At 42.0% G+C, this 12,664-nt stretch overlaps 1 protein-coding gene across 1 annotated transcript in view; it reads right to left on the reverse strand.

The window, feature by feature from the left end:
• NEURL1 (neuralized E3 ubiquitin protein ligase 1) overlaps positions 1-12,664 on the reverse strand; it is a 142,303-nt gene that overhangs the window by 15,562 nt on the left and 114,077 nt on the right. The window contains exon 4 of the mRNA XM_066190986.1: positions 1,265-1,945. Coding sequence (XP_066047083.1) covers positions 1,265-1,945 — 681 coding nt within the window. The remainder of the gene's footprint in view (positions 1-1,264; positions 1,946-12,664) is intronic.

Consider the following 12,664-nt stretch of genomic DNA (forward strand, 5'->3'; position numbering starts at 1 on the left):
ATTAGCAGGGATTGAGTCTCAGGCTCCTGGAAATAAATTGCAGCATTACATTTGTCATCTATGAGCCTTTAGCAGCCACAAAACACTCACAGCAGAGGCCTGTGGTCAACTTCAAACAAATTATACAAGGCATTTCATGCTGCATATTAAGGTGAACTGGACTCTGCAGACAGATGTGTGTGTGTTCACCACAATTTATCTTTAAAGGCTGTCTATAAATCCTAAAAAAAAAAGGAGATGTTGGTTGGTTTTTGAGTTTGATGGGGAGACAGGTTGTTGGGTTTGTTTTTTTCCACTGTTAGGTATGGGGAGTATTTGAAGCAAAATGAAATGTAAGTATAAAGTTATATGAGTATACCAGTATAAACAGAAAGGAGCATTTTAAAATCATCTTCATTTAGAGGGGTACCAGGAGTTACATAATGTTCTCAGAATCCATCTTTCACTGTCTGATACTGACACCAGCAGAACCATGATATGGTACAAATTCATGACCAAACACATCCTATGTTTGGTCTAATATACTCACATGAAAAAGTAAATTTGATCCTGAGAATTGTTATTTCAAAGCTTTTCCCTCCACACCTTCAAACCATGACTTGTGGCCTCTCAATGAAGTACATCAGCTAAAAGAGCTGAAAAACCAGCAAAAATACCAGGAGGCCAGCTCTTCAGAGGTCTATCAACCTGTGTGAGCTATACTGCCTTAAAAAGGGCTGGAGGGCAAGGAAACCTTTCTCCTGTTGAGATGGTCAGTGCCATGCTCTGTGAACCACTGTGTTTCCTCTCTGCTTGCTGGCTTCCCTCTCACATACAAGCCTGGGGAAAGCAAGGGCACCCCTCATTTCGGAGTCCATCATCCCAGATATCTAACACACAGAAAAGGGCATCCAATCCCTTTTCTCCTGCTGGCTATGCCTTAGATTAGCTCAGCCCAAAGCAGCTCTCCTCTGCCCTCCTTGCTCCTCCTAGGTCAGTGATGACTCATCTGTACTTTAATGGAGGTCCCTGAGGCTTAATTCATTATCTGAAAAGAGCTTTGAGACCATCACATGACGGGTGTTACAGAAGGGCAAGGAGGTTAAGTCCTGTAACTCATACCCATATGCTATGTTTGTGCCTTTGCATTTTTTTTCTTTTTATAAAACCAAAATTTGCACCTCATCCTAGAGCAGGGAGGGAGCCGCTCACTCCCTCTCCCATGATGTATCCCCCCCTATTGCTTTCTCGTGCACAAGGTTTGGAAAAAGGGGGTCCAACATACCCAGCAACCGAATTTGCATGATGGCGCCGTGTAAAACGAAGAACATCCAGAGGGGCTGGGAACAGTCCGCGCAGACCTGCATGCCAATACCGGTACCATTGTGGCTCAAGTGCAGCTCCCCATCAGAATTCACCATAAATCCCAGGATGTCTCCGCTCTGGAGGGGCACCAGCACCCGGCAGATGGCCCAGAACTCCTTTCGGTCGACCAGGGATTCGGGGTTATAGGGGAGGTCACTGGGGCGCAGCGTGCTGGGGTCACAGGACGTCACCCCGTAGGACAGCGTCCCGGTGCGCACGGCGTTGGACTTGTTGATTTTGACAAAAATGGTTTCGTTGATCCGAAGGGGTCTGCTGGTGAACACCAAAGTCCTCTCCTCCCGGGCGTGCTCCAGGCGGGCCACGGTTTGGTCATCGAGGATTTTGACGTGGGGTCCACGGAGATGGTGGAAACGGAGGTCGCTCTCCAGCTGGGACGGGAGGAGGTGGGAGTGCTGGGAGTTGAGGGAGTTCTGCGGGATGGGGCAGGTGGTGGCCGTCACGTGGAAGGTGTCCTCCTGCAGGTTGAGGTCGCACAGGCTGACCGAGAGGCGCGTGTCCTCCGTGTCCCGCCGCAGTGAGGGCCGGCGGATGGCCGTGAAGGAGCGCGGCCGCAGGCAGTCGGGAGGGATGATTTCACTGTCTGTGGGGAGAAAGAAAACAAGAAAGAGGTCACTTTTGGAAAAACAGAAATGTCCAGGAGCTTGAAAAAATATGGGCTTGCTTGACATGTTTAAAAGGGAGAATCAGAGACCTGCTGCCATTAATAAGTTTTCCTCTTTGAAATATGGGAGCAGAGTATCATAAAATGTATTTGCAATCAATTGCTGTTCTTGTACTTTCCCCACCAGCAACAACATTTCCAGCTTCTGAGCAGGCAGACTCAAAATCAATGGCAAGAATTGCCCAAGGGAGGCTTTCCTTGGAGAGGGAAAGCAGACAATAAATACCTGAAATACACCCTCAACATACCAATCAATATCTCCAAGTTTTCATGCCCTCTTTATTGTCTACAGTAATTCTCACAGACTTATGAAATAAATATCTAGCTGCACATTTTTTTATTTAAAAGAAATGGCTATGTTCAGCTCTATATGATTTATTACCATAGGAAATTTAATTAATATTTGTGTTGATGCCTATAACTAATATAACTAACCTGTCTATAACTAATCATTAGTGTTCTGGTTCTCACTGCAGAGCAGTACAGATATGAATTTTACAGTGCAGAATTTGAGAATATGCCAGGTTTTAGAAATACAATACAATCATTTAGTATTTTGAAGCCAAATAATTAAAATTCAAATCCACAGATATATAACTAAGAAAGATGATGCTCAGACATTCAAATCCACCAGTGGAAACAAAATTGCACCTTCTTTATTAAAATCACCTGCTGCTTCAAGAACTAATCAATTTATTTATTTCTTTTTGTGAGGAACATACTCCCCTGTCTTTAATGCTGAAATTACTGATATTTAACACATCCTTAGCTGTGCTGTTGTCTTAGAAATTTCAAAGAAAAATATACGGAGAAAAAAACCTTCATTAAAAATTATAAAGAAAGCTGAGATAATGCAAAAATTTATTCTTATGTCCAATTTTCTGAACTCTAAGAAGCATGAGGAGGCCATTCACTTGTGTGAAAATTGAGTATATGGGAAACTCTTGGGATGGTGTAAGAAGCTGTAACCCAATTGGACTGAAGTCTGTTGTGGCTTTGAGCCCAGGTCCACATAGCAGGTGACACCACCCCACACAACACAAAGCAACACTCCAGACCCCAGCGTGGGACGTGCTGCAAACACAGCACAAGGTGGAACAAGAGGAAGAGGCAAAGTTGGCCCTAAAGCACATGCTAGGCCCTTACAGTGGACACCTCTTCCAGCCACATATCCTTGGGATTTTCTTTATGACAACAAAGAGTAGGACATCAGGTTACCTTAGGATTTTCCCAATGGGATGTACTCTCTCCCAGTACAACAGAGTAGTAGCTCCGTACTGGTATGCCAAGGAATAATGCCAGCTACTGAGTAACCAACATCTCCTGCAATATCTGAGGTCTGACTAACAGCCTTTCCTGTCCTCCTCTTCTGGGAGCCCTGACAAGAGCACACCCACACAAGGTTTGGCTCCAGTAGAGCTCTTTGCTTTGCTTAAACTGGATTATTCCAGGCTCCTCTTTAAATAAACTGCTATTACAAGGGAAGCAGAATCCTAAAATAAAAATGGGCTTTGTTTCGCGTATTTGATTTCTGTATACTGATATTTCAGCCTCTCAGAAGTTAATTGAAGAAAAGAAGGAATAAATAAAATCAGAAATTACCCCAAGTAATCTAGAAGTGGGTCGCATTAATGCTTTGAAATATATGGGCTAGCATTTGCATTCCAAGTGCTCCTGCTGGATAGCACTGGACTTATTTTATCCTCCTCTAGCCAGAAACCTACATAGGAGAACAAATTAATACTGGCAGCTGATGACAATCCTTTTGTGTAGGTGAATGGATAGAGACCTTTCTGAATAGGAACAGAAGGTCCTCTCTATTTTATTCCCTGTAACTATGCATGTGCAGCCTGGCTGACAACTGTGATGTGTGGGTAGCTTGCAGCCAGGGTTTTGAAACAGCTTGTTTTCCACCAGGATGCTTGCATTTCCCTTTGGCTGCTGGACAGAATATCTTTTTCCATCTGAAAAGAGGTTAAGAGAGATGGAGTTCTGCAGACAAGACACATGGCAGTGATAGCAAACCAGGGTTACATATCCAACTGCTTTATTTAAATCCCTCAGAAGCTCAGATGCATGGCCACCTAAAGAATAAGATGTCTCCAGCATACAGAAGTGACTGTGACACTTAGTTCATTAGTGTTTGCAAATAGCCATGGGAGAAAGGATTGCAGTTTACTGGCTTCTGAAGTATGTTTGTGAAAATTTAGAGATGAGTCTCTAAGAGATGCTGGCCTGCATCACAAAATATCCAGCCAAAGGAAAAGAAATCCCATTGAATATAAATCAAAACAAAAGTGGGATTCATCTTTTGGGGTAGTAGGTGGGTTGGAAGAAATGTGGAATGCCATTTGCCCAGAATAACTGATAATGGCCAAGGGCTGTGAAAGAACAGTTCTGGTGAAATGTAGAATAAATAAGGTGACTTTGACCACTTTCTTTCAGAAGAAGATACCCGGGAATTAGCTGTTTTTTTCCTCTAAAGCTTCAGTTCTCACTTTTCAAACACAGACCAAACCAGTCATGCTGAATACAGATGAAGCTCTTTATGCTGGAGTGGCCCATAACACAGCCTTAGCCCAGCAGAACATTTACAAGTGATCTTTAATGCCTACAAAGGAGAGACTCCTTTGTTCAGGAGCATTTATATTTACAGAGGCAAATCTGGGGGGCACATCAAAAAAACTGAATGACTTCATGTGAAGAGTCAGTAAGACACAAAATGGGTCCAACAGCCCATTACCATGGACTACCTGACTTCAGCCTGAAGATTTTAGAAATCACTCTTCATTAAACATTCAAGGTTATAAAATTTCTTGTATAAGACAGTTGGCAGTGTTTCTTTGGGAAAAGTTATTGGTGAGAGATCTGCTTGGGTGAGAATAGATGGACTTGTGAAGACCACAGCTGTCCCCAAATCACCAGGGCAAGCGTTAACCCACCAGCAAGCTGGCCTTGACCATAGCAGGTCAGTGGAGTTGGCTGCCCAGGCAGCTTTCCAGAGAGGTTTTGGTGAGCTCTGCATAAGTGCAGTTATGATGTTATTTCTGGATTTTGAGACTTAAAGTTTCTGGTAGCAGTACAGACACAGCCAAAGCGGAAAGGATTTAGTGGAAACTAAATACAGATTTTCTGCTCTTCTGAGATTTTCTGCTCAGATTGGAGAATCTGAGACACTGAATTGAAAGGATTCTTATCTTCACAAATGTCTTTGTATTTTTTCCTAGTTTTGTGTAAGAAAAAAAGTAAGGCAGAGTAATTAGTTTATCTAAGTAGAAATGAAGGGCACTTGAGCAGTCCAGCCACCTTCTGTTTTCTTCTCTTTAGTGGGATTAATCTGCAAAATTTAGATTTGCAGCAGGTGATTCCTTACACAGAAGAATAATTTTTAGTATCTTTCTCAGACGAGAGGCTTCAAAGCTTTCCATTTTCATGCTCAGAGGGCATGGAAGAGCTTCCCACTTTGTGCAAGCTCAATGCAACTGCAGTAACACTCTAAAACAGCTTTTACAAGGAGCTGCTGAGCAGACAGATGCATCTGTAATCACTGCACTCAGATCAGAAGTATTTCACTACCACCTTCCTTTTGAACCACTGCCAAATACTGTCTTCTCAAAATAATTTATTTCCTTAAACATGTGTTATGTTAATATGTAGAATACATATTTATTATGGAGATCACATACATGCACATTGAACACAGCTGCAAGCACACCCCAACACAAAAGCATTTCTAACCACCAGCATGCATAGATCATCTCAGCTCCACACAAGCCTGAAGGGGATGTGTTGCTGTCAGACTGTCAAATCATCATTTCCCTCATCTTTTTCTTTTTCAGTACTGTCTGTTACTGCCTGAAGGCTTGACTTTCCAAGGTCATGAGCAGCCAGTATTGATATACCTGTAAAGGGTCTAAAACAGCAGAGCAAACTCAGCATGGACACACACACATGCTAGAAACTCAGTGTGTTTAACTGCAGTTCAAGGGACACAGACCTCCTCTTGATCATTTTCCTGAGATTGGTGCAATCCTACAACCTCCATGAATTGTAATTCTTCAGAGGTCTCCAGAATGAGCTATGGAACACCTAGCATAAATAAATCAACCTTGAGACTTACTGCTACAAAAAATATCTTATCATTTGGGGAATCAGACATTCTGTGAGAACCTTAAGAACATATCCCATTTCTAATGATCCTCCCTCCCTCCCAGGAGAGGGAAATGCTGAGAAGTCAAGGAAGTGCCTCGTGACTCCTTGCATCTGGAGAACATTTCTGTCCTCAGCTACTAAGCCAAGAGTAAATAATTGGTAAGGCCAGATATTTACTGGTGTGATGCCTCCCTTTCTGTGTGAAGACTCATTGTTTTCTTTCCTTCTGTTCTTCGTTTTACTTCTTCACAAGCACAATTCTCTTCTCCTAATCCCTCACTTCACTGGGAAATGGTATTTTCAGTGAGTACTGGTGCTCATGGTTTAATTACTATGACCAAGGAACCTCAGGGGTGCTTAGCTACCAAAAGACACATCAAAGTCAAGAATATTCTGCGTAAACCTGCACCTGCAAAAGGATGTATAGTGTATTATTCCCACCACATTCGAGTGGCTCCATTCCCACTCAGGAACGCAGATGAAGGCTCTTTTTTTCCCACCATCAGCTCTACCTGTCACAAGGAGTTACCCAGGGAGGACAGCTGCCCTTCCAACACCTGTAATCTCGCAGTGTCTCCTCCATGGTCTACAGCTGAATTATGCACAAAACAGTCCATTTGGCAGGATTTTGACATTGTAGAGAGAGGTGTTTGAAATATGAGGCAGATGCACCACGCTGTAAAACTGCATTGCACTCAAGGGCAATTGGGGAAAGCAACCAGTCGTAAGACAAGAAATAAACCCATGCTTCTGGAAACCTTCTGTCACTCACAGGCTCGAACTCCCATTGTAGGAGTGCATTATTAATCCCAGCTCAGCTGCCTTGTGTTGTGCTGTGGCAGTCACTGCTCCCTAACTGGCTTAGTCTTGGCAAGTTGATGTGCACGGCTGGGGGACTGCCATGCTACAGTGCAGAAGAAGTCAGAACAATTTCTGTATGTTGTTTATAGCTCAACTTACTATGTACTTTAAGGTAACTGAGGGTTGAAAATATGGTAAAATGGAAGCAACTTATATTCTCATTTTTCCCTCCTAAAGTAAGGATGGAGATCACTGCAACTAGTGGCAAGGAGCAGTACCTGTTCTCAAACTCCTTTGTTTGCCAGCTTGCCTGATATGTGTATGGCATCCAGCCCACAGCAACACTTCCAGTGGAAAGAAGAAAAGCATTTGTGACTGGGTCTGGGAAGAGAAGGACCATTCTGTAGCCCCGAGCACAAAATCCACCCAAATTAATGGGTGACTGGAAGCAGATTTTCATGCAGCCTGCTGTACTCACAGTGTAAAGACATTCTCATCATCAGGGGATGCTTTGCTCTAGGCTCCCTCAGTCTCTGCCATGTGTATCCTAACTGGGGTTTTTTTGTAGCAGAAGGAGCTAGGCAAGCAGGAGAGTGAGAATCATCTGTACTTAAAATAAACACAGGAGAAAAACTGAGAAGTGAAGAATGCGGAGGCCCTGCTCATGGTCATTAAGAGGTAAAGCTCCACTCACACAACATGTCCAAACTGCTTTTCCCTGTTGGCCCTATGAGAGGAGATACTTATAAAACTATTTGTTTTTCTACAAACTCTTACTCTCCATGTGAGGTCTGGAGAGGAGACTGGGATCTGTCATGCTCAGTATAATGCTGCAGAGACCCACGCTCCCAGACGGGTCCTTCTGCTCTGATGCTGCACACAGGTTCTCCCCTTACTGCTGGTACTGTTAAATTGTGAATTTATATAACCCGAGACCACTCCATTGTGTTTATTTCTCATAAACCATCAGGCGCCAGAATGCAGCTTCTCGGACCATACAATGAAACCACTTTCAGAGCATTATTGTAGCATGTGGGAGGCAAATGTTTAAAATCCCTCAAAGGAATGATTCAGACTAAAAACCTTTTTTGCCATATACTTAGGAATTCACTTCTACAAAATACATTTCTCTTTATGAACAACTGAGAAATCAAACTGCCTGAGTTATTGCCTCTGATCAACCATCCCTTATTGAAAACACCCACATTAAATCAAGGACATCAGTTAAAATCTACTTACACAATATCTTTCTATGTGCATTTCACTACTTCATTGACAATATAAATATCCCATTTCAAATGGAGGTGCTCCCATTTGTTCTCACTGCTCTGACTCCTCTCTTTGCAAAACTACAGCCAACAGACAATACCACTTGTACCAGCTATTTATGGAAGATGCCAGGCTGCTCTTTAAGAGACAGTAAAATCTGCTCTGGGGCAAACTGCATCTAATATCAGAATCCAGCTGCTGGGCTCTGCAGCTGAAGACACTCCTCACCATGTAAACAGAAAGGATATATAAGAGGTGAGTGGCAGGCAAGTAGAATTAATGTTCTTATTTTATAGACTGAAAACTGTGGGATGGACTGAGCAATCCAAAGGGATAGATGGCTCCTCTGGCAGAACTCTTAAGTGAAGCCCCCTTAGGGTTTAGCTCAGTGCACAGCAAAACCACTCCATTTTCCATGGTATACCCTCTCCTTTCCTAATTCTTCATCAGTGCATTATTCTCTATCTGCTGCTCCTCTGCTTCTGTGTGCAGGTTGCTCTTTTCACCTCAAAAATCAACATACTTGGGACTTCTCATCCACTACAGATCCCAGTGGCCAGCATGGAAACCACTGTTGCAGAATTTGTCCTTCCCCAACATGCCAATTTGGTATCATCACACAGTCAGTGGAGAGCAAACACACATTTCATGGGCATTGATGAGGTAAAAGCATGAGTTAATTGCTACATGCAAATATTGGCTTCTTGCCCACTGCAACCTGGAAGGCAAATCCCCTGGTATTTCGTATCAGACATTTTCATTGCAGGAGTGGCAGATATTTAAATCATCCAAGTTCATTTGTTTGCCTGTGACCAACACAGCCCTAGTCAACTTTCTGATGAGATACTCAGAAGTTTCTTCTCATATTGATGGAAGCATTTGAGAGAATTTCTACAATAACTAAGGGGCAGAAGTCAAAGCACAAGCGAAGGGTTACAAAGAGTCCAAAGCTGAAGTTCTTCCGGGGCAGAAATAATTCATATTTACACTAAAAATTGTCACCATTTTTTAAAGCTGGTTTACAAAAGAGAGAAGATCATTGACCCTGTGGAGTCAACTGCAAGGCTACAAACATCTGCCACTTTAACCGAAATGAGTGGTAACCAACAGTGCTTACGTTCATCTCTCTGGACTCATCTTCTCTTTGTGTTTGCATTTACTTGGATAAAAATCAGCATTTCTTTACAGGCATTTTTGGAGATATTGAGCACTAAAACTATTTGGTTTGCATGAGTCAGTTTTGGAGAGGTGATAAAACATGGGATGGAAGAGAATAAACCTAGTCTTTAGTTGTTACCAACAGCTAGGTGTTTAATAAATTTATTGTGCAGATCTGGTGACTTCCTGTGGCCATTTAGCACCAAATCCTGCTTTGAGGTAATGGTGCTTTTATACCATCAGGCAGCTGGTGTCCTGCCACATGAATCTCAGGAAAACCTTGGGATCTGTTCAGAGTACTTTTCTAAGAACACAAATATGCCCTTGGTTTGCTGTGACTATCACAGATTTCTTGTCATGGGTTGTCAATGTTGTACCAATAGTAGAGACAAAATATCATAGCAAAACAAATCAGAAAAAAACCAAACAAACTATCTGGATTCTAAAAGAATGTGAGCTCATGTGCTGCCAGTTTCCAAGCTGAAATATTCAGAAAGGGAAAATAAAAATCTCTGAGCTTTACAGAATTGTGGCTGTTTGTTTGCCAGAGTAAGAAACTGCAGTTCCCAGGCCAGCTTAGTAACTGAATTGATCATCAGCACATTCTTCAATAAAATCTAAGGAATGAAAGCATTCAGTCTTATACATGGACCAATAAATTCTAGTTTTGGGGCATGTATTATCTAATAAAGTGCTCTGAACCAGTCTGGTTTTTAAGAAATATTCATACAATTCTGCCTAACATATGTAAGCATGTCAAATTGATTTGCACACGTAAAACAGCACAAAGAGCATAACTAGCCTCATAAAACTGAAATAAATTATTGTCCTCCTTAGAAAATATGAATGTTCTGAAAGAGTCTTACAGTAGGTTATAGAGAACAAACTTTCATGTGTGTGTTACAGTTATGCATTTGTTTCCTTTTCCACAAAAGCTGTTGCTCAGAGAGAGTCTGCAGGGTACTGGCAACATCTGTGTTACAAACAAAACATTTGAGTTTCATTCAGGATAAATTTATCCTTCCCAGCCAGCAGGTAAGAACACACTTGCATGCAGTGTTAACACCACAACTCTACCTCAATGTGCTCTGCCTCAGATTGCTATGGACCCTCCCACAACCCTATTTCCAAACTTTATATTACTGTGCAAACGTTTCCATAGCATCTCAGTGCTCACAGCCATTTTCCAAGCTGCATCAGACACATTCCCTCACCCCCTGAATCACCTGACAGCAATTTTCTCCAAAACAAGCACTTTCTGCCTCCTTCCCATTTATCATCCTCCCTTCCTGCTTCTATCCTTTTTCACTAACTTTCATTTATCCCTGTGCCTTCAGGCAGCCATGGAGATATGGCTCCTTCTGCAGCTTCTCCCCACATTTCCCAGTGTCAGGTTCCTGCCATCACTGATGGCTTTGCAAACCACAGCTGAGGAAGAACTCAACCCAGCAACAGCCACCTTGTACCTGTCAGGGTCTCTCCAAGAGCCGGCATTTTACCCAGCACCATTGCTCATTGAACTGATTCAATGCCATTGGGGGAAGATTCAATTCCTTAGGAATCCCAGGAGCCTGGGCTGGCTGCAGTCCAGTTTGGTTCAGAAAAGCACTGCTAAATGATAAACTGCCCGGACATCAAAAAGATCTTGCTGCTAATTCACCTACCAGGGCTAAAAGCACATTTTCTACTAAAGATACAGCCTGTGAAATGCAGTAATAATACATAACATTTCATAGCCTCCCTGAAGAAAAAAAAAATTAATTGTGAAGATACAGTATTTCAGACTAACCTGAAGCAGAGTGTTCAGTTTATCTTACTTCCTTTTATAAAAGCAAATGAATATTGAACTAAGAGGTTCTCCAGTTGGTTCCTGAGGCTTGCTTGGAAATCACTGTTGCCAGTGATTTTTCAAGATTAAAATGTTATTTCAAGACTCAACATTGAAATATAGAATTTAGAAAACAGTGAAAGAAAACAGCTAGAGTTTGCCAAAAGTATTTCAATTTTTCAACCATGACTAACTAAATTTACAGATATCTCTCCTCCTCCAAGCTGGTTCCTCATATAAAGATCCAACAAACATATATCTTAAAGAATGTAAATTGTGTTACTTGTCCAGAATATTTTGTTTCTTTTAACTCATTTTAATATCTCTTTCTTGGAGAATTTCCACCCATAATCCAGCATGAAGGAGCTCTCAAAAAATTTCGGACTTGTTTTCCAAATGTACAAAATGACAGTACAACCACTACACACCATCCACCCCACTCCTACTCCAGAGCTGGTGGAGTCTGCAGGATGCACTCTCACAGCTGTGTGTGGAAGCAGTAAATCAAGGCCTTGTTTGATGAGCTTGTTTTAAAATAGCACAATTACTGCTGTCTGCACCAATTCAGAAAAGTTCTGTATGTGTTTAGGCATGTTCCCTGTCACAACAGCACTTCAACATACGCTTCCTCTAAACAAGTATTTATATCCCACTGAAGGCAATCGGATGTACATAAAAGCATGTCAGCAGTCCCAAACCAGGAGCACAGGGTAAGGTTTACAAACTACATTCCACAGAACAAAAAAAATTCTTCACTGAACTACACTTTCCATCCGTCCCCTTGCTCTGTGCCAGTGGAGGGAACAGCAAAGGAGATTTCCTGAAACTAAGCCTAGATCCCCCACTCTAACTGTCCCTGTGGGACAAAACTATGGGTGAACCAGAGAAAGAGTCCATGCTCACTTACACCAAAGTACATAACTGAAGAGCTCATACCTTTTACAAATTCTTCATATATTTTGTCATGGCAAATGCCCATTATGCTTGGGATTTCTTTAAAAATTATTTTGATACCCTGATCTAAAGGAACTAAAGAGCTGAATCTTGCTACCAGAGCTTCAGCCAACTCCTTAACAAGCAAAAGACAAACTTCACTCTCACCTACCCCAGAGGAAAGCTTCAACACCTGGCCTATCAGTAAAGATAATCTGAATGTACGGATCATAGGATCTACTTCATCCACAAATCATTCATCCCCTTGTCCAGGTTCAATCTGTTAACCAATCTGGTAACCAGCATAGGGATGACTCTCTCAGACTCAAGAATTTTTCATTCCATTAGCAGACTCATTTCTCTTCAGCTTCTGCCTCCTTCAGCATCAACATTTAAAGCAATATTTGGTGAGAATATTATTGTGAACCTTACTACATCTACTCTGAACTGTTGTAGAGAGCTATCAAACTTTTGCTACATAGTAATAAAAATTGCAG

The sequence above is a fragment of the Chamaea fasciata genome, unplaced genomic scaffold, assembly GCF_029207755.1.
Source record: "Chamaea fasciata isolate MVZ Bird 193981 ecotype frontalis unplaced genomic scaffold, bChaFas1.0.hap1 SCAF_9, whole genome shotgun sequence".
NCBI classification, from domain to species: domain Eukaryota; kingdom Metazoa; phylum Chordata; class Aves; order Passeriformes; family Sylviidae; genus Chamaea; species Chamaea fasciata.